This window comes from Staurois parvus, unplaced genomic scaffold, assembly GCF_062004578.1.
Source record: "Staurois parvus isolate SC_StPar_1 unplaced genomic scaffold, SC_StPar_1.0 ptg000328l, whole genome shotgun sequence".
Classification (NCBI taxonomy): domain Eukaryota; kingdom Metazoa; phylum Chordata; class Amphibia; order Anura; family Ranidae; genus Staurois; species Staurois parvus.
The window spans coordinates 3,037,744-3,060,461 of NW_028318124.1; the positions used below are offsets into that span (position 1 = coordinate 3,037,744).

The 22,718-nt window shown below is 46.2% G+C and overlaps 1 protein-coding gene across 2 annotated transcripts in view; it reads right to left on the reverse strand.

Annotated features, from left to right (window-relative positions):
- PIP4K2B (phosphatidylinositol-5-phosphate 4-kinase type 2 beta) overlaps positions 1-22,718 on the reverse strand; it is a 196,799-nt gene that overhangs the window by 47,284 nt on the left and 126,797 nt on the right. For both annotated transcript variants that reach the window (XR_016313649.1, XM_089683945.1), the window contains exon 9: positions 13,989-14,092. Coding sequence is in view for 1 of the 2 variants with exons in the window: in XM_089683945.1 (XP_089540071.1) it covers positions 13,989-14,092 (104 nt within the window). In the remaining variant the exon portion in view is untranslated. The remainder of the gene's footprint in view (positions 1-13,988; positions 14,093-22,718) is intronic.

The following is a 22,718-nucleotide window of genomic DNA, read 5'->3' on the forward strand; positions in this document are numbered from 1 at the left end:
TCTCCTCCTATTAGGCCCAACTATCTTGCAGAATATTAGCCCCATAACCCCTCCCCCCCACCCAACCCCCCCCTCTCTTATTTTTCCCCTACCCATTTTTTGGCTTATAAACTGCCTACAAATCATTTGTGGAACTATTTCCACGGTTGATTTAAAATATTGGGCGCAAGCTCCGCCCATGGACGGCTCACCTCTCCTCCAACTTCCCCAGTTCCCCTATTCTCTATCAACTGGGCTCAGCAATAACCTTTACTTCCCCCCCTTAACCGGAGCTTCCAGAGGGACCACCACTTCAACAGGGGGGGTACAAGGGGGGGAGAGGAGAACAGAGAGAAAAGAAGAAAAGCATATTTTTTTCCTAATTCTCCCTCCCCCTTCCCCCCAACCCCAAGGCCTCCCTCCCCCTCCCCCCGACCCGCTGCCAGTCCTCCTTTCTTATATCAACCGTAACTCCTTTTTCTTCTTCTTCCCACCCAGCTATCTCCATTCTTTGCAAGTCCAGTCTATCGCAAAAATCTCTCAGTTCGTCCGGGAATCTCAGATATGCTGTGACCCCATTTTTCCAGCCAATTAGAAATACTGAGGTACCCCATCTATATTGCACATTCTCTTTTCTCATTTGCTCCAACAGGGGTCTCAGGGATCTCCTTCTCCATAGAGTCTCTGATGTTAAGTCCGCAAAAATTTGAACAGTCAAATCTCCATACTTGATTAAAGATCTTCCCTTGATCTTCTTCCATATCTCATTTTTGACCCCAAATTTCTGGAACTGGACAACTATATCTCTCGATCTTTCACTCTCCGTGTCTTGATTGAATTTTCCTAATCTGAACATTCCATCCAGTTCAATCACATCTGTTTCAGGTCTGTCTCTTATGGAGTTTAAGATTTTATTAATTAGTTCATATAATGTTTCCCCATTTGCAGACTCTGGAATTCCTCGCACCCTAAGGTTACACCTTCTTTCTTTATTTTCTTGAATTTCCATCCTATAGAGCAATTTTTTCTGGGTTTTCTCCAAATGGGTTGTTTTTTTCCTTAGATTATCTATGGTTTGGGCCTGGGTTTTAACTTTCTCCTCTGTTTCATCCATTCTCGACAACAAATGCCCTAAGTCGTTTCGAATAACTGTCATTTCATGTTTTATCATTTTCTCCAAACTTTGAAACATTTCTGTCATCTCCTTCTTATTCGGTACTTGTAGTTCACCATCAAGCTCTTTTTTTCCCAAGCCATCCTCTATTTGTTGGCTACAACTACTGTTCATACCCAATGACAATCTAGGACTATTTCCTGAACTAGTGTCCATTTCCCCTTTAGCACTGTCGCCTTGGGACCTTTCTGGCGTAGTATTTCCATATGATGTAAATTTCTTTATCGTGCCTGATTGAGATCCTTTGAGCCCTGCTCCCTTAGGACCTTTATTCTTCATATCCTCTATATGTCTTTTGTCTTCTATATGCTCTAGATGGGGATGTACCTCTCCTTTATGGTTTGTGCTCCAGACAGGTTTACAGATTTTTCTTATTTTTTACTCTCCTGGGGCACCTGGGGCTCTTTTCTTCTAAACCCAGGGAATCCTCTTCTCTCCTCCTTAACCCCTTGATCCCCAACGTCACTCAGGAGTCCATTACACAATAGACCCCCAACAGCTCTCACTCACCCTTCTCTTCTCAGAACGGTGGCTCCATGCATGGGTGGAGGGCCTTCACAGCAGCTCTGTCCTGGGGGGGATTCCTCTGGTCTTCCGACGCTATGCCTCGTTTTTCCTCTCTGGGCTTCGTCCCAGGGATGCAGGGTGGGTCTCCTAGTGCTCCCAGGTCTCCCAAGATCAAACAGTCAACTGGCCGGGGGCCGCAAATCAGGAGCTACAGCCAGTAACAAGCCGGAGGTTGTGGGCAGCAAAAAGCCGGGGGTTGTGGGCAACAGAGAGCCGGTAACAGTGAGCCGGCATCTCCCTGTCTCATCAGGCGGCCTGCCGGCTTCTCCCAGAGATCCTCCGCGGCTGATCACATGCCCCCGCCACGTCACCTCGCCTCCCAGCCGTCCGGATCCCTCTCTCACGAAGCGCCGGAGGAGCCGGCGCATCACTGCAGCCTCCGTCCAGCTCCCATCTCCGTCTCTCCGGGCTCCATTCCACGCCCTCCAGACCCCGGTAAGTCGTTCTCTGAGGGTCACTAGGGAGGTCGGGAAGCGGGACCTAGCCGAGAGCTAGTGCCGCTCGCTCCCCACAGCCGCCATGTTCAAGCTCCTGACCCGGCTCGGCCCATGAGTTGTAGAGCAGGGCAGGTAATGGAAGGTTTTGGATCTCTTATCCAAGGGGCCAGGGGAACTAAAAATACTGTTGCGTGGTAGAGAAGGAAGGACCGTGCTCTATGCGTGGTTCCTTCCCCTACTAGATGTGGAAGAAAGAATCTTCCCCACTGGAAAGATATGGAATGATGTCATCCAGGATGTGCAAAGACATACTCTCCCTGGAAGGAGTGCGCCAGGGCATATGTTGATTTCCAACAGACCAACACTTGACCCAAGGAATTCGCTGAAGCACAACTGTTGAAATGGAGAACTTGGAAGGCAATTGGGACTGTATCCAGAGATGTGTCAGAAATGTACTTGAGGCGCTGGGCCAACTGGTTCACAAGTTCCATAGTAACCGGGGGAACCCCTGCTCCTACCAATACGTAGGTGGGTGACCCACCCCACTGAGGAAGCACCTGAGACCCAGGAGCCATGGCCAAACCGAACAACATGCAGAGCCACTAATTGTAACCAGAGTGTGGAAGACCAATTCTGTCTTCCAGCCCACAGGTTCCTTGAAGAGATGAGACTCCCCCATTAGTATCATGGGTGTCTGTGCAACTGAAATGGTAGGGCCACAACAGGAGGAGAGGTCCACTTCAGAAGGGCCTCTTCAGAGTGTAACATACAGAAAAAATACCCTGGGACCTAAATGCTTTGGGCATTCCCAATCATGAAGCCAATGCATGATACAGGCAGCAATAACCGTAGCAGGATGAGCTGGTTAGTGCATTTAAAAGGAGAACAGTCACAGTCTTGGCAACCCCTGAAGTATCCTCAACCTTAAAGATTCCTGCAAAAAATAATGCATGCGATCCCAGCTCCCTACAGCAGCGCAGGCAGTGGCAGTAACTTTGCTATTAGGGGAAGAAAGGCCATGGGTATCGGTGGGAAAACCCCAAGTAAGACAGCCAGCAGAGATCACCGGCAGGGTGCTGCCATAAGAAGCAGGCAGAGCCCCCAACACACACCACACCTACAACTGAAACAAGGGTTGGTGCCAATCACCAACGAATGGCCACCCTTAGTCGCCAGACAGGACTTGAGCACGAGTCGCAAATAATCGCCAGGTGTGACACCATCAACCAGTGTCCATCCACCCCAGAGTCCACATCTGAAGAGGACAATGAGTTCAGTAGGGCAGATGCCCAGAACCAAAATGGCAGTGTTGCAGCCCTGGTTCCAATGGACGCACTCCAGCCAAAACCGGGTAGGCAGGACCCAGGTACTCAACTCAGTCCGGTGGGGGGAAGGGGGGAGGAGACCCAGCAGGTCTGACCACCTAAGGAGTACCCGCAAAAAAGGGGGCAAGGACCTGTGGCTTGTATTGTACTAAAAAATATGGAATTTACAGGTATGTAAAAAATTCCTATTTTAATTGTACAGTACAGGACATTGGAGGTGATTCTTAGACCAGGGGACATCCCAGGCAATAATTGAGTGGGCAACAAAACAGCCAAAACTGCAGCAGCAAGAAGATAAGATGGGTCAACAGACCTGAATAGACAGATGACAGAAAAAAAAAAAATTGTCATGTAGACAGAAAGACAGATAGTGCTTCGCAATCTTTAGAAAGAGCTGATGCTAGATGGTCTAAGGAACCCGAAAACCCCAGCTTCTCGGAGGATGGGTTCAAGTAGGGACGGACTAATTCCCTGAGTGCAGAAGCCCTGGTAGAAGGGCAAATTTAACCACCTAGCTGGAAGAAGAGGGAGGATTCCCATAGAGGAACTACCCTGGAGGAACAGTAAAGGAGTCAGTGGGCAAGGAAATAGATGGAAAGTTTCCACAGATGGCAGTCCTGACTACAGTCGTAAGGAAAATCATAAGCTTCTGGCATGCCTTCAAAGAGAATGACATTCCTACAGAGGGCGAGAAAAGGAGCACAGGAGAAGCAAGGACTGTCTTTCAGGAAACTTCTTCCCCATGTAGCACAAGAATAAAATGGGGGACCCCCCAGGGAGAAAACACAGGAAGCCAAGGCAGAACTACATCTATTAGGTTAACAGACAAAAAGGTTCCATTCTTACAGGGGCCCTTATAAAGGAAGAATCCCTTTGAGCACAAAGGGAGGGCTCTGCACAGGCAAAAAAATTGCAATGCAAATTAAGGAGAAACTTCTTGCAAATGAGTGCACAAGGGAGTTCGAAAGCAAGGTGTTGGAAAGAGGATGTAAAAAAAAGGTCTAACCAAAGACCTGCCAGGTACCCTGGGCTAGGTTTTTAGCAATCTAAAAAAAGAGGTGGCAGCATGAATACTTGCAACAAGTTCTAGCATGTTCCTTGTTGTCACTTCACATGATAGATTACAAAAACAAACTCTATAGCGCAAATGAAGAAAGAATGATTAGGTCCCAAGCAGGAAGCTGTAATCACTGTATGGTAGATTTAGGTGTGTTAATCCACTTTTGTAATGGCTGCAGCTCTTCTAACAGGGTATTGGATGTCTCTGTACACTAAAATTATTGGTGCCGCCATCTAAGTGTATCTATTTAATTAAAAACAAGTAAAGGGAAGGGTTAAAATGCACTCACAAGGAAGAGAGTAAATGGGCACAACCCAAAAAGTCAATTTCATAGGCTTTGTAGAAATTACACAATAGATGCAGACTATTTAGATAAAGGAAAAAGTTTACTTAAGAAATTTAGTGAAAAAGGTTATGCTGGTAAAACACATTGATCATACCTTTTCTATTTATACAAATCCTCCTGGGAGAACTCACAATCCCCCAACTGAAGAAAATCCCATCAGATTCATAACACAATTCCATTCCAAAAATAAATGGATGGAAAATATTTTCAAGAAAAACTGGGAAATCTTATTACAGGACCCTAATTGGTACCACACATTACCTCCCCAGCCTATGTTCTCTTATAGTAAGGCATGTAATATAAAAACCCAGGTAGTGTCAAGCAAGTTGCAAAATCCAGTGCCCATTGGCCCTACGGTTACCAGCTTCTTCTCCAACTTATCTGGAATGTATAGATGCAACAAGAAAAAATGCCTAACGTGAGTTTGAAGCCAATGGTAAAAATTATTCAATTTCCCATTTCTTCACGTGTTCTACGGATTTTGTTATTTACACCCTCAGGTGTCCTTGTGGGCTACTTTATATCTGTAGGACAATCAGAGCCCTGAGGACAAGATTTGTAGAACACGGGAGAGCCAACGAACAAGGAGATAAAGATAACAATAACAAATACAGTGTACCCAGGCACTTTCTACAAGTGCATGCCAGATCTACATTGGGACTACAGGTCTGGATCATATAGCAGATCTCAAATACTTTCCCCAAAGCTGAAAGGTATACAAAATTATGTATAAAAAACAGGACATATATTAGATCTTATCGTTAAATACCCTAACACCAGCAGTGCTGAATAAAGAGATAGAAACCAGTACTATCATTTAGTTCAATGGTTTTGACAATTATATTATATTTAAGCAATATAAAGCCTTTTATAATATTTATACTGTTATTTTATATATTGTCATTTCTTTCCCTCCTAATCTATCCATATACAGAGAGCAAATAGCAGACTTGGCATGTTATTCACATCATGATCTTCATTTTATGGGATAGAGTTCCCCTTTAAGGTTCCACCCCCCTAGTTTTATATAATGTCTATTTCTCTAGTGCTGTTTATATGGAGTCAAACTTTCTCTGCAATGCTATTTGTATCATGTATTTAAAATTTTATTTTCATTCTTTTTTTTAGATCATGCACATAGTATTCATTTATTCAGTCAGTTCTACCTGAATTAAGCCATATGCGCCCATACTTCACTATCAATAGTATTCCATGTGTGCTGCATTTCCCCTCTCCATCCTCTTTCAGTGTCTAATAAATAGCTATCCTTTCGCTCTCATGGTTTGACAAAGGAGCAATTGTGGGCTCTGAAACATGTTACAACCTACCACGCTTTGACGTCAATACGTCCCGATGTCACTTCTGATTCCAGTGCTAGGGCTGGCTTGTGTTCCAGTGTGGCTATATTTGCTGCTGGAGGAAGACACAGCCTGTCATATGGACTTAATCTGCATTCTGACAGAGTCCAGCTTTATTCCACCTATCCTACAGAGCTGTTTTAAGGATACATCTTATCCATCCATCTGCTGTCCACCGAGGCTTGCCAGTGAATATGGACTGATAATATGTCCATTTACTCTTATCCTTGTGAGTGCATTTTAACCCTTCCCTTTACTTGTTTTTAATTAAATTGATACACTTAGATGGCGGCGCCTTCTGTTTGTTTATTGTTTCACATGATAGATTGCAGAGTATGGAGGAAGCAATCTGCATGCCCCAAAGAAAGAGGCGCACCCAACCTAGAGGTTGGAATGTGCCTAACTGGCGGATATCAGTGAATGCCAGATGCTGAAAGATCTCTGGGAAAGTCTGTACAGCAGTCATATAACTGAAGAATTTTTGGTGAGAGAGTCAGGTAAGTGTCGTGGCATCTACAGACTACATGTAGAGAAGAAAAGAAAAAAAAAACAGATGGGAAGCACTGAGAACATATGCAATGCAACCTTTTCCAGTACTAATCCAGTGGATGGAAGTCGACTGGTACAAAGGCCAGGTTTTTGAGAAGGGAGAAAACAGAAATGGCTTCTCAGCCTTAACTCTCGACCCTATCCCCTCACAACTCCTACGACCTTCCTCCTCCTCCATCCTACGCTCCCTCACCCACATCTTCAATCTCTCCCTCTCCTCAGGCACTTTCCCCTCCCCTCTGAAACATGCACACATCACCCCCATACTTAAAAAGCCCTCCCTGGACCCCAATGACCCGAACAACCTCAGACCCATCTCCCTGCTCCCATTTACATCTAAACTCCTCGAGCGCCTAGTCTACACCCGCCTATGCTCTCACCTCAACGACAACAACCTCCTCGATCCCCTACAGTCCGGCTTCCGTCCCCTACACTCCACCGAAACTGCCTTACTCAAACTCTCCAACGACCTGCTAACCGCCAAAGCTAATGGCCACTATTCAGTGCTCCTACTCCTTGACCTCTCTGCGGCCTTCGACACAGTCGACCACCCCCTTCTCCTCAAAAAACTACACTCCCTCGGCCTCAGAGATTCTGTTCTCTCCTGGCTCTCATCCTACCTGTCACAACGCTCCTTCAGCGTTACCTATAATGCTACCACCTCCCCCTCACTCCCCCTCTCTGTTGGGGTCCCTCAAGGCTCTGTCCTCGGGCCCCTTCTCTTCTCCATCTATACCTCCTCCCTTGGCCAACTCATACACTCTCACGGCTTCAACTACCACCTCTATGCCGACGACACACAAATCTATCTCTCAACCCCCCACCTCACCCCCTTGGTCTCAGCCCGAATCACACACCTACTGAGCGACATATCAGACTGGATGTCGCTCCACTTCCTTAAATTGAACCTCTCCAAAACCGAGTTTCTTGTCTTCCCCCCAGCCCGGACACCACCCCCCATTGATTTCTCCATCACATCCAACAACGCTACCATCAAACCCGCCCTGCAGGCCAGAGTACTGGGTGTCATTCTGGACTCCAACCTATCCTTCCAGCCCCAAGTCCAATCTTTAACAAACTCGTGCAGACTCCACCTCCGCAACATCGCCAAAATCCGCACGTTCCTAACCCCAGAAACCACTAAACAGCTCATCCACTCCCTCATCATATCACAACTCGACTACTGCAACTCCCTCCTCACTGGCCTGCCTCGCCGCTGGCTATCCCCTCTTCAGTCCATCCTGAACACGGCTGCCAGACTCATTCACCTTTCCAACCGCACTGTCTCCGCCACCCCCCTCTGCCAATCCCTCCACTGGCTTCCGATTGCGCAACGGATCAAATTCAAAATCCTAACGCTGACGTACAAAGCTGTCCACCATACTGCCCCGAACTACATCACCGACCTAATATCCAAGTACCGCCCAGCACGCACACTCCGCTCCTCACAAGACCTCCTTCTCTCTAGTTCCCTGGTCTCCTCCTCCCATGCCCGCCTCCAGGACTTCTCCAGGGTGTCACCCATCCTCTGGAACTCCCTGCCCCAACCCATCAGATTATCACCTACTCTCCTCTCCTTTAGGCACACCCTGAAAACCCATCTCTTCAGGGAAGCCTACCCCACCCCCTGCTAACTTGCCGACCTCCTCCACTCTTCCTACCACTCCATCCCCCACAGCTATCTCCTCCTGTGCCACCACCCCCTCCCTCCTAGATTGTAAGCTCGAAAGAGCAGGGCCCTTGATCCCCTCATGTTTTGCATTGTATTGGTATTGTTCTGTCACATGTTCTGTCTCCCTTTTGTAATGTACAGCGCTGAGCGAACTATTGGCGCTTTATAAATACTGTATAATAATAATAATAACTGACTTTAGGTGCAACTTGGTAATCTGCAACTCTGATAAGGGAGGGAAGGACATAGACTCAGGGTTTTACGCCAGGGTGATGTTCTATGGCAATAAAGAGTAAACAAAGTTCTAGGTAGTGGAGTTAACCTCCCCACAAGAGGCGAGGAGAGAAGCTCTAGTGACCCTAAGTGATTAAAAAATAAATAATAATAATAAAAAGAAAATAGGACACGGGCTGCCTGTAAAGAGGTCACCAGCAGAACCATGGAGAAATTCCCACGGAGGGGCAACCAAGAGGTGCCAATGAGAGTATGTTCTAACACGGGACAGGACAGACAAAATGTAATGTGAAGAAGGAAAGTAAATAGAAAAAGGACATAAGACCCAGGTAGCCCAGATGATACAAACTCAGGGGAGAAGCCCAAGAATGATACGTGATCAATTAAAAAGGAAAGCCTTGTAGTAAATGGTCTCAAGGCACCCTAGGATATTTAAAAAAAAAAAAAAAAAAGTCAGTATATGTCCCCCTACATCCAGGGGTGGAAGAAAACCATTGTGAAGAAGGTTTCTGAGCAGGTCCAGACATGAAGGGTATGCCAGGTGGAGAATGGACCTGCAGTAGATGACGATACCTGGAAGAGGCAGACTGCGCACGGCAGAGGATGACAATCCAACAGTGGGTGTGATTGAGGAGTAGAGACCCCCTTCCATAACTGCTTCAATGTATTCCTGATGGGATTTTCCAAGGAGGAGCTGACCTTCAAATGGGCATGCACAAATGGCCATTTTCCAAGCAGAATAAACCAGCGAAGCGCTAAGCCACAGAAGTCGTAGCAGATGCAAAAAAATAAGGACATTCTGGAGATCTGACAAATCATTCTCCGTGGCATCTAGGCAGGATAGTAGAGCAGAGGACTAAAGGCCTGAAGAAAGGACATGATAATCCAAACAAGGAGAGAGTTGAGCTCTCTAGTCCAGTCTAAGCAACTGACAGTGGCAATAGCCGGCTGCAGAGTTGGGCCTACCAGAGCAAATGTGAATTTGAAGAGATGCATACTAGCACATGATGACATTTTCTTGCAGGGGACTTTTTTTTTCCCTCTTTCTTTACTACGGCTTGAGTAACCTCTCAGAGCCAATCATCAAATAAAGCCCTATCAGCTTGATCAAGATTATGGAAAACATTCTAGATATTGCCTTCTTCCATGTGGCTAATGGAATATGTGAAGGCTGTTTAGAACTAGGTATATGTAGCCAGAGACTAGTATGAATTAAACAACCAGTGAGTCCACAGCAGCCAATATATGGCAAGAAGCCAAAGAATTCAATTCACAAAACTTTCGTGGTAAGAAAATCATCAGCCTCTGGTAAAACTTCCCTCTTGCCCTCTGCAAATATAAGTGAGCTAGGCAAATCAGGTTTGCATGTATTGCATGAATATAGCTAGGGGGAAGAGAGAACACAAAGTATTTACAGCTGTTGGCACCTGTCATTTTCAGAAGTGGCAATAACATTTGGAATAGATCAGATTAAAAGCTTGCATTGGTGTTGGCCAAAAATGTGCAGTTAGCAGTATCATAAGCACTATATTACTAGTCCGACAGGGAATTCTGAAAGGAGTGGTGGAAAAAAATGGATTGTTTGTTATTCACCATAAAATCCTTTTCTCTGAGTTGACGGACATAGCTTCTCTTCTTATTCCATGAGCAAACAGCATTTTACAGCCCCACCTACAGGAGTAGGAAACTAGGCAGAAGACTTGGCGCCTCCTATGGGCAGTCTTCTCTGGGCATAAAACTCCCTCTCTGTTATAGGCCTCCAGTCAGTCACAAGCAGTTTTAAAAGGAGAAGTTCCATAGAGGGGTGGGTGCAGTGACAGTCAGTCAATGAAAGATCCTATTTTCTCTTACATTCATTGACGGACATAGCCTCTCTTCCCAAAGTGATAGTAAACTCTCGCCCATAACTTTATCACATTTAAATCCGCATAAAAACACAAATGATTGCTGCATTTAGAGGTCTCCTTACTTGCGGTTTTCTTGTAATTCGTCTTCTTTGTAATGACATCACCGGCTCTGTATGTCCATTGACAAATATGCCGTGTCTGTGATTTTCGCTCCCTGCGGCACTGCTCTCAAAAACCGCAAGACTACGGTTTCATTTTCATGTAAACAGGTTGGCTATGATCAGTGGAGCACGGTTGTCATAGGAACGATGAAAACAAGAACACTTGGCTAAGAAGCAAGCAAGGGCGGAAGTACTATGTAATGCTGACTCAAAAAACAATACCTAAGGCGCCAGCTTTTAAACATTTTTAAAAGGTGTCAAAAAAGTAAGTAGTATGCAATTGGGACTGACTTACAATGGATAATGGTTGATAATCACTTACTAGAATTGACTAGATGAAAATGCAGCATTGGAGTGGGAGACTTTACTAATCGCTTTAAACAGGGATGTCCCTAAGCAGTGCAAGAACGAGAGGTGAGCAAATGAACAAATGGGAAGAAAATCCCAGGGCAACATGCCAACCACCCCAAGGGATGCCTGAGAATCCCGAACAGCCACCCGCAAAACTTTGCGGCCAAAACTAGCATCAGAGGATGCCAACACATCAACTTTATACAATCTTGTAAATGGCACTAACCACCCTGGTGGAGTGCGGCGTAACAGGGAAAAGAGGTTCCTGACCCTTAATGGCATATGCCTGCACAATGGTCTGCCAAATCTAACGGGATACAAAAAAGTGGCAGCAGAGGCCACCATGCCTTTCTTCAGACCATCCATGTGCACAAGCGGACCTCCAAAAAGCAGCCCTCACAAAAAGGTACACACAAATTGCGTGAACCACATCCAAGGAGTGCAAGGCCACCTCCTCAGGGTGAGACAGCCGAGGAACAGAAGGAAGAACAATGTCCTCATTCAAGTGAAAATCTGACTCCACCTTTGGTCGAAGTACCACTTTGTCCTTGTGTAAAATCAGAAAAGGCAGCTTACAGGACAAAGCCGGCAACTGTCACCCTCCATGCCGATGTGATAGCGACTAGGAAGGCAAGTTTTTGAGATAGCAGGAGCAAGGGAACATCCCGGATGCTATCAAAGGGAGGCTTTTGAAGAGCTGACAACACGAAATTCAGGTCGCATGTGACGGGGAATGAATAAGGGGGTACTGCATGACGAACGACTTGAATGAAAGTACGGACCAAAGAGTGAGCGGCCAAGGGAATCTGAAAGAAAGCAGAGACTGGACCCTTGTTAGTGCTCACAGCAAGCTTCTGATCTTCGCCATGTTGCAAGGCCAACAGCCGGGCCACTGTGAAGGATCGAGAATGGAATCCCAGTTCTTAGCACCAAATGGCGATAAAACTTCCAGGAGGTACACTTACGAGCCTTCAACAGAGTCGGGATCACCGAAACAGACAACCCCGTCCTTCAGAACCTGGCTTTCAATAGCCATTGCAGCAATGGTAAAACAGGGTGGAACATTGGCCCCTAGGACAGAAGGTTCTTTCAAAAAGGCAGCCGGGGGTGTTTGGCATCAACCGCACCACGTTGGTGTACCACAGGCGACGAGGCCAGTATGGAGACACCAGGATGACCAGGATCCTTTCAGCCTCTTTTCTGAGGAAAAGACAAAGTATGAGATGGAGGAGTGGAAAGGCGTAGATGAAATTGTAATGATCCCATGGTGCCACTAGTGCATCCGTTGATCTCACCACGAACCTGGGAACCTTCTGGCTGAGGCGGGAAGCTAGGAGATCCACATTAGGCACCCCCCAGCGAAGTCAAAGTTGATGGAACACCTCTGGGTGTAGGGACCACTCGCCCTAATCCAGCATCTGACAACTGAAGTAATCCGCTTGCCATTTTTGCACACCTGTAATGTGCACAGCGGACAGAGCTGGAATGAACCTATCCATCCATCGCAGGATGTGAGATGCTTTCAGTGCTGCCGCTGTGCTTCTTGTGTTTCCCTGATAATTGATATTTTCCACCACGGTGGCATTGTCTAACTGGATCCTGGTCAGTAGGCCCTTTAGGCGATCTGTCCAATGCATCAGCGACAACCTGATCACCCAAAGCTCCAGGACATTGAAGAGTAGGTGGGCATCTATTGGAGTCCTGTGACTCAGAGCAGAGTCTAATCCCAGGCATCTGTCATGACCACAGTCCAGAAAAGAGGAAGAAAGGAAGGACTTTCCGTTTCCAGAGGGTCAGAGACTGCAACCACCAGAGGAGGGAGGCTCTCATCGATTGTTCCAGGTGAATCCAAACTCCTAAGGCAGTGGGAGACCTGTTCCAGGTGGGCAGGATTTCCTTCTGCAGTGTTCTCATATGGAACGATGCATACAGAACCGCCTCAAAAAGTAGCCACCATCAGGCTTAAAACCTACATGCAAAAATGCTGGGAGGGAAGTCTGCAAAGATCCAGGATAGGGCATAGTCGCGGGGGTTTTATGCCCAGAGGACTGCCCATAGGAGGTGCAAAGTCTTTTTTTCTGCCTAGTGCCCTACTCCAGTAGGTTGGGCTATAAAACCTTGTTTGGTCATAGATAAAGAAGAGAGGCTGTGTCCAGCAATGAACAGAAAAAAAAAAAAAAAAGACTTCAAACAGGTAAATGCTATATTAATATATTTACCTACAATGCTGAATAAAACAAGACAAAAATACCTAATAAAAGTGTAGATTACCCCATAAACCATGCCTTCAAATCCACTTCCTCGTTTAGTATTGCTGTGTGTCATAAAGGATACAAGCATATAGTGTATAATACAGATCCAAGTAATAATCCAACAACAGATGCATAGCCAGAAACCGCTATGTAAAAAGGTATAGGGAAACCCTATCTAAGCCCATCACAAAGTAGTCTTCAGGGTTGAGTGCCTCAGGGATGGACCACAGCTCTTTACAGCACCCTGCAACTAACTACACTCACTGCACCATGTGCCAAGGTAAGCACTGAATGCAGGATCCAGTGCCCAAAGTAAAATTTACAGGTCGGACCCACAGTCACGGGAATCAATTCCCAAGATACACACTGAGGGTGACCGATCTGGAAACTACTAGTGAGCCATACGGCGATGAGCAGTCAGATCTTGACGGAAGTGTCAATGGACGAAAAGAAAACAGGTAAAGGTTTAAAAACATACAAAAAAACCCCATCTCCAATAGGAGAAGGGGTCAATCACCAAAATACATTAGCAAAATACTGGAGTCACTGGCCAATCGCCTCAAGGGAGCAACATATAAACCACCATCTAAGAATCAAGTCCTGTATGATTAAAATAAAAATTTTGGCTAGACATTTACTTTAACCCTGATAACACTGCTGTAGTCCTCATGCTTACCCCATGTTTGACCGTTTTGGCGGCATGTGCAGCTTTCTTCTTGGCATCATATGGTGTCAGGATGTCTATGATGGCCATGAAGTAGACTTCTTTCTTGGGTGCACCTTGTAGAAACAAAACAATTATAACCAAACGTAACGTGGTTATATACTCTAATACCCCATCAAATCAACCTTTTGAACATTGTTGTGCTTGGATTCCTGCCAAAGTATAAAAGCATGCAATTGTTATTTTCCCCCGTACTCCCAACCCACTTTTATTATTCAGGACCCAATTGCTCTACCTATAATTTATTATGCCAATTGTTTTTACTCCCACAAATGCAGATTTACGATAAAAGCTGACAGGTTGCTATGGGTTACTACATTTTCTAATAATAATGTGGTCACAAGAGTAGAAATTAAAAAAAAAAAATGGACTCTGTAATAGACTTTGCAAAGACAATGCAATTATTATTATTAGACAGTATTTATAAAGCGCCAATAGTTCGCTCAGCGCCGTACATTACAAAAGGGGGACAGAACATGTGACAGAACAATAACAATACAATGCAAAACATGAAGGGATCGAGGGCCCTGCTCTTTCGAGCTTACAATCTAGGAGGGAGGGGATGGTGGCACAGGAGGAAAAAGCTGTGGGGGATGGAGTGGTAGGAAGAGTGGAGGAGGTCGGCAAGTTAGCAGGGGGTGGGGTAGGCTTCCCTGAAGAGGTGGGTTTTCAGGGTGCGCCTAAAGGAGAGGAAAGTAGGTGATAATCTGATGGGTTGGGGCAGGGAATTCCAGAGGATGGGTGACACCCTGGAGAAGTCCTGGAGGCGGGCATGGGAGCAGGAGACCAGGGAACTAGAGAGAAGGAGGTCTTGTGAGGAGCGGAGTGTGCATGCTGGGCGGTACTTGGATATTAGGTCGGTGATGTAGTTCGGGGCAGTATGGTGGATGGCTTTGTACGTCAGTGTTAGGATTTTGAATTTGATCCGTTGAGCAATAGGAAGCCAGTGGAGGGATTGGCAGAGGGGGGTGGCGGAAACGGAGCGGTTGGAAAGGTGTATGAGTCTGGCAGCCGTATTCAGGATCGACTGAAGCGGGGATTGCCAGCGGCGAGGCAGGCCAGTAAGGAGGGAGTTGCAGTAATCGAGTCGTGATATGATGAGGGAGTGGATGAGCTGTTTAGTGGTTTCTGGAGTTAGGAACGTGCGTATTTTGGCGATGTTGCGGAGGTGGAGTCTGCATGAGTTTGTTAAAGATTGGACTTGGGGCTGGAAGGATAGGTTGGAGTCCAGAATGACACCAAGTACTCTGGCCTGCGGGGTGGGTTTGATGGTGGCGTTGTTGGACATGATGGAGAAGTCAATGGGGGATGGGGTCCGGGCAGGGGGGGGAAGACAAGAAACTCGGTTTTGTAGAGGTTCAGTTTAAGAAAGTGGAGCGACATCCAGTCTGATATGTTGCTCAGTAGGTGTGTGATTCGGGCGGAGACTGAGGGGGTGAGGTGGGGGGTTGAGAGATAGATTTGTGTGTGTGTGTCGGCATATAGGTGGTAGTTGAAGCCGTGAGAGTGTATGAGTTGGTCAAGGGAGGAGGTGTAGATGGAGAAGAGAAGGGGCCTGAGGACAGAGCCTTGAGGGACCCCAACAGAGAGGTGGAGTGAAGGGGAGGTGGTAGCATTATAGGTAACGCTGAAAGAGCGTTGTGACAGGTAGGATGAGAGCCAGGAGAGAGCAGAATCTCTGAGGCCGAGGAGGAGGGAGTGGTCGACTGTGTCGAAGGCCGTGGAGAGGTCAAGGAGTAGGAGCACTGAATAGTGACCATTAGCTTTGGCGGTTAGCAGGTCGTTGGAGAGTTTGAGTAAGGCAGTTTCAGTGGAGTGTAGGGGACGGAAGCCGGACTGTAGGGGATCGAGGAGGTTGTTGTCGTTGAGGAGAGAGCTTAGGCGGGTGTAGACTAGGCGCTCGAGGAGTTTGGATGTGAATGGGAGCAGGGAGATAGGTCTGAGGTTGTTCAGGTCATTGGGGACCAGGGAGGGCTTTTTAAGTATGGGCGTGATGTGTGCATGCTTCAGAGGGGAGGGGAAAGTGCCGGAGGAGAGGGAGAGATTAAAGATGTGGGTGAGGGAGCATAGGATGGAGGGGAAGGAGGTTGTAGGAGTTGTGAGGGGATAGGGTCGAGGGGGCAGGTGGTGAGGCGGGCATCAGAGAGGACCTTGGAGACTTCCTCGATGGTAGTAAGGTCAAAAGGTGCGGAGTGTTGAGGGTGCTTCAGTATGAGGAATGTAGGGTGGGGTGGAAGTGGAGGTCAGAGCAGTGGTGGGGCCGTGGGAGAGGGGTGATGAGGAGGTAGCTGTGTGAGAGGGGACAGGTTGAGAGGGAGTGTGAGTTGCGACGATGTCCTTGCGAATTGTGTCAATCCTGTTTTTGAAATGATTGGCAATCTCAAGGGCGGTGAGTGAGGTGCTGGGTGGAGGTGGGGGTGGAGAGAATAGAGAGTTGAAGGTGGAGAAGAGTCGGCGAGGATTGGAGGAGAGGGCCTTGATGAGGGTCAGGAAGTAGGCTTGTTTGGCTGCGTGGAGGGAGGAGGTGTAGGTGTGGAAGGCATATTTGTAGCGGGTGAAGGCTTGTTGGGATTTGGTTTTGCGCCATAGTCGTTCCAGGGCATGACTGTGTCGTTTGAGGGTTTTGGTGTGATCAGTCTGCCAGGGCTGGAGCGGTCGGGGTCTGATGTTGCGTGTGGTTAAAGGTGCTAGTGAGTCAAGGGCTGTTGACAGCGCGTTGTTATAGGCAGTCATAGCACTAACTTATTAGATACTTGTTTAACATTTGACTTTTCATGATTTTTAACAAGTGTTTGAGATGAGAATGGTTCCACTTAGAAAACGGTTACCTAACTCAAGAATTTTGCATACGTTTCAAAGTGTTCATGTGGTGCATGTGTCCTGATGCGTCATAAGTACTGTTTCCTTGAAACTGTGTTTGATAGAAATGAATGGTAACACATATAAAGACTCATGTAAAACAGGTTTTGGGATAGATATAGATATAGAGATAGATATATATATATATATACATACACACACACACACACACACACACACACACATATATATATACATATATACACAGTGGGGATCGAAAGTTTGGGCACCCCAGCTAAAAATTTGTATTAATGTGCATAAAGAAGCCAAGGAAAGATGGAAAAATCTCCAAAAGGCATCAAATTACAGATTAGACATTCTTAGAATATGTCAACAAAAGTAAGATTTTATTTCCATCATTTACACTTTCAAAATAACAGAAAAAAAAAATAGCGTCTGCAAAAGTTTGGGCACCCTGCAGAATTTATAGCATGCACTGCCCCCTTGGCAAAGCTGAGACCTGCCAGTGTCATGGATTGTTCTCAATCATCGTCTGGGAAGACCAGGTGATGTCAAGCTCAAAGGTTTTAAATGCCCAGACTCATCTGACCTTGCCCCAACAATCAGCACCATGGGTTCTTCTAAGCAGTTGTCTAGAAAACTGAAAACAGTTGACGCTCACAAAGCTGGAGAAGGCTATAAGAAGATAGCAAAGAGTTTTCAGATGTCAATATCCTCTGTTCGGAATGTAATTAAGAAATGGCAGTCATCAGGAACAGTGGAAGTTAAAGCAAGATCTGGAAGACCAAGAAAAATATCAGACAGATTGTGAGAAAAACAATTCAAAACCCACGATCCCTCCAGAAAGATCTGGCAGACACTGGAGTTGTGGTACACTATTCCACTATAAAGAGATACTTGTACAAATATGGTCATCATGGAAGAGACATCAGAAGAAAACCTCTTCTACGTCCTCACCACAAAAATCATTGTGTGAACTTTGCAAATGAACATATAGACAAGCCTGATGCATTTTGGAAACAAGTTCTGTGGACCGATGAGGTTAAAATTGAACTTTTTGGCCGGAATGAGCAAAGGTACGCTTGGAGAAGAAGGGGCACAGAATTTAATGAAAAGAACCTCTGTCCAACTGTTAAGCATGGGGTTGGATCAATCATGCTTTGGGGTTATGTTGCAGCCAGTGGCACAGGGAACATCTCACGAGTAGAAGGAAAAATGGATTCAACAAAATTTCAGCAAATTTTGGATGGTAACTTGATGCCATCTGTGAAAAAGCTGAAGTTAAAGAGAGGATGGCTTCTACAAATGGATAATAATCCTAAACACACCTCGAAATCCACGGGGGATTACATCAAGAGGCGTAAACTGAAGGTTTTGCCATGGCCTTCACAATCTCCTGACCTCAACATAATTGAAAATCTATGGATAGACCTTAAAAGAGCAGTGCGTGACAGACAGCCCAGAAATCTCGAAGAACTGGAAGACTTTTGTAAGGAAGAATGGGCAAAGATACCTCAAACAAGAATTGAAAGACTCTTGACTGGCTACAAAAAGCGTTTACAAGCTGTGATACTTGCCAAAGGGGGCAGTACAAGATATTAACTCTGCAGGGTGCCCAAACTTTTGCAGATGCCATTTTTTTGTTTTCAGTTATTTTGAAAGTGTAAATGATGGAAATAAAATCTAACTTTTGTTGACATATTATAAGAATGTCTAATCTGTAATTTGATGCATTTTGGAGATTTTTCCATCTTTCCTTGGCTTCTTTATGCACATTAATACAAATTTTTAGCTGGGGTGCCCAAACTTTCGTTCCCCACTGTGTATGTGTGTATATATATATATATATATATATATATATATATATATATATACACACACATATACATATATATACATATACATATATATATATACACACACACACACACATATATACAGTCAGGTCCATAAATATTGGGACATCGACACAATTCTAACATTTTTGGCTCTTTACACCACCACATTGGATTTGAAATTAAACGAACAAGATGTGCTTTAACTGCAGACTGTCAGCTTTAATTTGAGGGTATTTACATCCAAATTGGGTGAACGGTGTAGGAATTACAACAGTTTGCATATGTGCCTCCCACTTGTTACGGGACCAAAAGTAATGGGACAATTTGCTTTTAAGCTGTTCCATGGCCAGGTGTGTGTTATTCCCTCATTATCCCAATTACAATGAGCAGATAAAAGGTCCAGAGTTCATTTCAAGTATGCTATTTGCATTTGGAATCTGTTGCTGTCAACTCTCAAGATGAGATCCAAAGAGCTGTCACTATCAGTGAAGCAAGCCATCATTAGGCTGAAAAAACAAAACAAACCCATCAGAGAGATAGCAAAAACATTAGGCGTGGCCAAAACAACTGTTTGGAACATTCTTAAAAAGAAGAAATGCACCGGTGAGCTCAGCAACACCAAAAGACCCGGAAGACCACGGGAAACAACTGTGGTGGATGACCGAAGAATTCTTTCCCTGGTGAAGAAAACACCCTTCACAACAGTTGGCCAGATCAAGAACACTCTCCAGGAGGTAGGTGTATGTGTGTCAAAGTCAACAATCAAGAGAAGACTTCATCAGAGTGAATACAGAGGGTTCACCACAAGATGGAAACCATTGGTGAGCCTCAAAAACAGGAAGGCCAGATTAGAGTTTGCCAAACGACATCTAAAAAAGCCTTCACAGTTCTGGAACAACATCCTATGGACAGATGAGACCAAGATCAACTTGTACCAGAGTGATGGGAAGAGAAGAGTATGGAGAAGGAAAGGAACTGCTCATGATCCTAAGCATAGCACCTCACCAGTGAAGCATGGTGGTGGTAGTGTCATGGCGTGGGCATGTATGGCTGCCAATGGAACTGGCTCTCTTGTATTTATTGATGATGTGACTGCTGACAAAAGCAGCAGGATGAATTCTGAATTGTTTCGGGCAATATTATCTGCTCATATTCAGCCAAATGCTTCACAACTCATTGGACGCCGCTTCACAGTGCAGATGGACAATGACCCAAAGCATACTGCAAAAGCAACCAAAGAGTTTTTTAAGGGAAAGAAGTGGAATGTTATGCAATGGCCAAGTCAATCACCTGAGCTGAATCCGATTGAGCATGCATTTCACTTGCTGAAGACAAAACTGAAGGGAAAATGCCCCAAGAACAAGCAGGAACTGAAGACAGTTGCAGTAGAGGCCTGGCAGAGCATCACCAGGGATGAAACCCAGCGTCTGGTGATGTCTATGCATTCCAGACTTCAGGCTGTAATTGACTGCAAAGGATTTGCAACCAAGTATTAAACAGTGAAAGTTTGATTTATGATTATTATTCTGTCCCATTACTTTTGGTCCCTTAATAAGTGGGAGGCACATATGCAAACTGTTGTAATTCCTACACCGTTCACCCAATTTGGATGTAAATACCTTCATATTAAAGCTGACAGTCTGCAGTTAAAGCACATCTTGTTTGTTTCATTTCAAATCCATTGTGGTGGTGTATAGAGCCAAAAATGTTAGAATTGTGTTGATGTCCCAATATTTATGGACCTGACTGTAATATATATATATATATATATATATATATATATATATATATATATATATATATATATATATATATATATACACACATATATATATATACACATATACACACACACACACACACACACATATACATATACATATACACACACACCACATGTAAAACACATTAAGGCTCTTTTTTTATGCTCCTAGAAGCGGTTATAAGCCTTTTTTTCTGCTTTTAGAAGTTAAATAGTGTTATCCTATGTGTCCATGCACACTTCTTTAGGCTATTAGCAAAAATTGTTTCTGTAGAGTCTTCTGAAGCGTTTTTCCAGCAGAAAAAAATGCTAAATGCTTCTAAACGCTACTAAAAACACTCCTAACATCTTTTTTCTTGTTTTTCCTTTACATGTACTGTAAATATACTAATTAAATGCCAAAGCTCCTAAAAATGCTATTACCAGCATTTTTTATCCAGCAGTTTTACAAGAAAAAACCGCTAGTGTATACGAAGCCTAAACATATGTCAGAATACACACAGAAATGTGAATTTACCCTAAATGTAAGGCACTAATGTGTCTGCACAGTCATTTGGTTTTGTTTATTTTTGATAGTTGGAGTTAGGAAGGATTACAACCTGTCAATATTGTATTGCTTTCTGTGCCCTTCTAGATAAAGTCACTCTCTGTATTTGTCCTAATGGCCATTTAAACAGACAGAAATTAATAGAAAAATCAAAACGTTACTGTTGTAACCAAAGGAGGTGAAGGTAAATCTTCCAGTGGGGACACATGTTCCAGCACCAATTAAGAGGGAAAATGACCTTTATCTATAGCTATAACAACTTCAAATAGACTTTTCAGTAAAACTACAGGACTGGATATATAAATTCCTGATCTCAAGTCACAGCATAAATACCGTATTTGCCGGCATATAAAACAACTGGGCGTATAAGACGATCCCCTACTTTTCCTGCTAAAATGTAGTGTTTGGGCTATACTCGCCGTATAAGACTACCCCTCTTCCAATGCACACCAGTGGGAGGAATAGTGCCCCATCGTCGGTGTCAGTGGCGGGAATAGTGCCCCATCGTCGGCGTCAGTGGCGGGAATAGTGCCCCATCGTCGGCGTCAGTGGCGGGTTGGAATAGTGCCCCATCGTCGGCGTCAGCGGCGGGTTGGAATAGTGCCCCATCGTCGGCGTCAGCGGCGGGTTGGAATAGTGCCCCATCGTCGGCGTCAGCGGGGGGTTGGAATAGTGCCCCATCGTCGGCGTCAGCGGGGGGTTGGAATAGTGCCCCATCGTCGGCGTCAGCGGGGGGTTGGAATAGTGCCCCATCGTCGGCGTCAGCGGGGGGTTGGAATAGTGCCCCATCGTCGGCGTCAGCGGGGGGTTGGAATAGTGCCCCATCGTCGGCGTCAGCGGGGGGTTGGAATAGTGCCCCATCGTCGGCGTCAGCGGGGGGTTGGAATAGTGCCCCATCGTCGGCGTCAGCGGGGGGTTGGAATAGTGCCCCATCGTCGGCGTCAGCGGGGGGTTGGAATAGTGCCCCATCGTCGGCGTCAGCGGGGGGTTGGAATAGTGCCCCATCGTCGGCGTCAGCGGGGGGTTGGAATAGTGCCCCATCGTCGGCGTCAGCGGGGGGTTGGAATAGTGCCCCATCGTCGGCGTCAGCGGGGGGTTGGAATAGTGCCCCATCGTCGGCGTCAGCGGGGGGTGGGAATAGTGCCCCATCGTCGGCGTCAGCGGGGGGTGGGAATAGTGCCCCATCGTCGGCGTCAGCGGGGGGTGGGAATAGTGCCCCATCGTCGGCGTCAGCGGGGGGTGGGAATAGTGCCCCATCGTCGGCGTCAGCGGGGGGTGGGAATAGTGCCCCATCGTCGGCGTCAGCGGGGGGTGGGAATAGTGCCCCATCGTCGGCGTCAGCGGGGGGTGGGAATAGTGCCCCATCGTCGGCGTCAGCGGGGGGTGGGAATAGTGCCCCATCGTCGGCGTCAGCGGGGGGTGGGAATAGTGCCCCATCGTCGGCGTCAGCGGGGGGTGGGAATAGTGCCCCATCGTCGGCGTCAGCGGGGGGTGGGAATAGTGCCCCATCGTCGGCGTCAGCGGGGGGTGGGAATAGTGCCCCATCGTCGGCGTCAGCGGGGGGTGGGAATAGTGCCCCATCGTCGGCGTCAGCGGGGGGTGGGAATAGTGCCCCATCGTCGGCGTCAGCGGGGGGTGGGAATAGTGCCCCATCGTCGGCGTCAGCGGGGGGTGGGAATAGTGCCCCATCGTCGGCGTCAGCGGGGGGTGGGAAT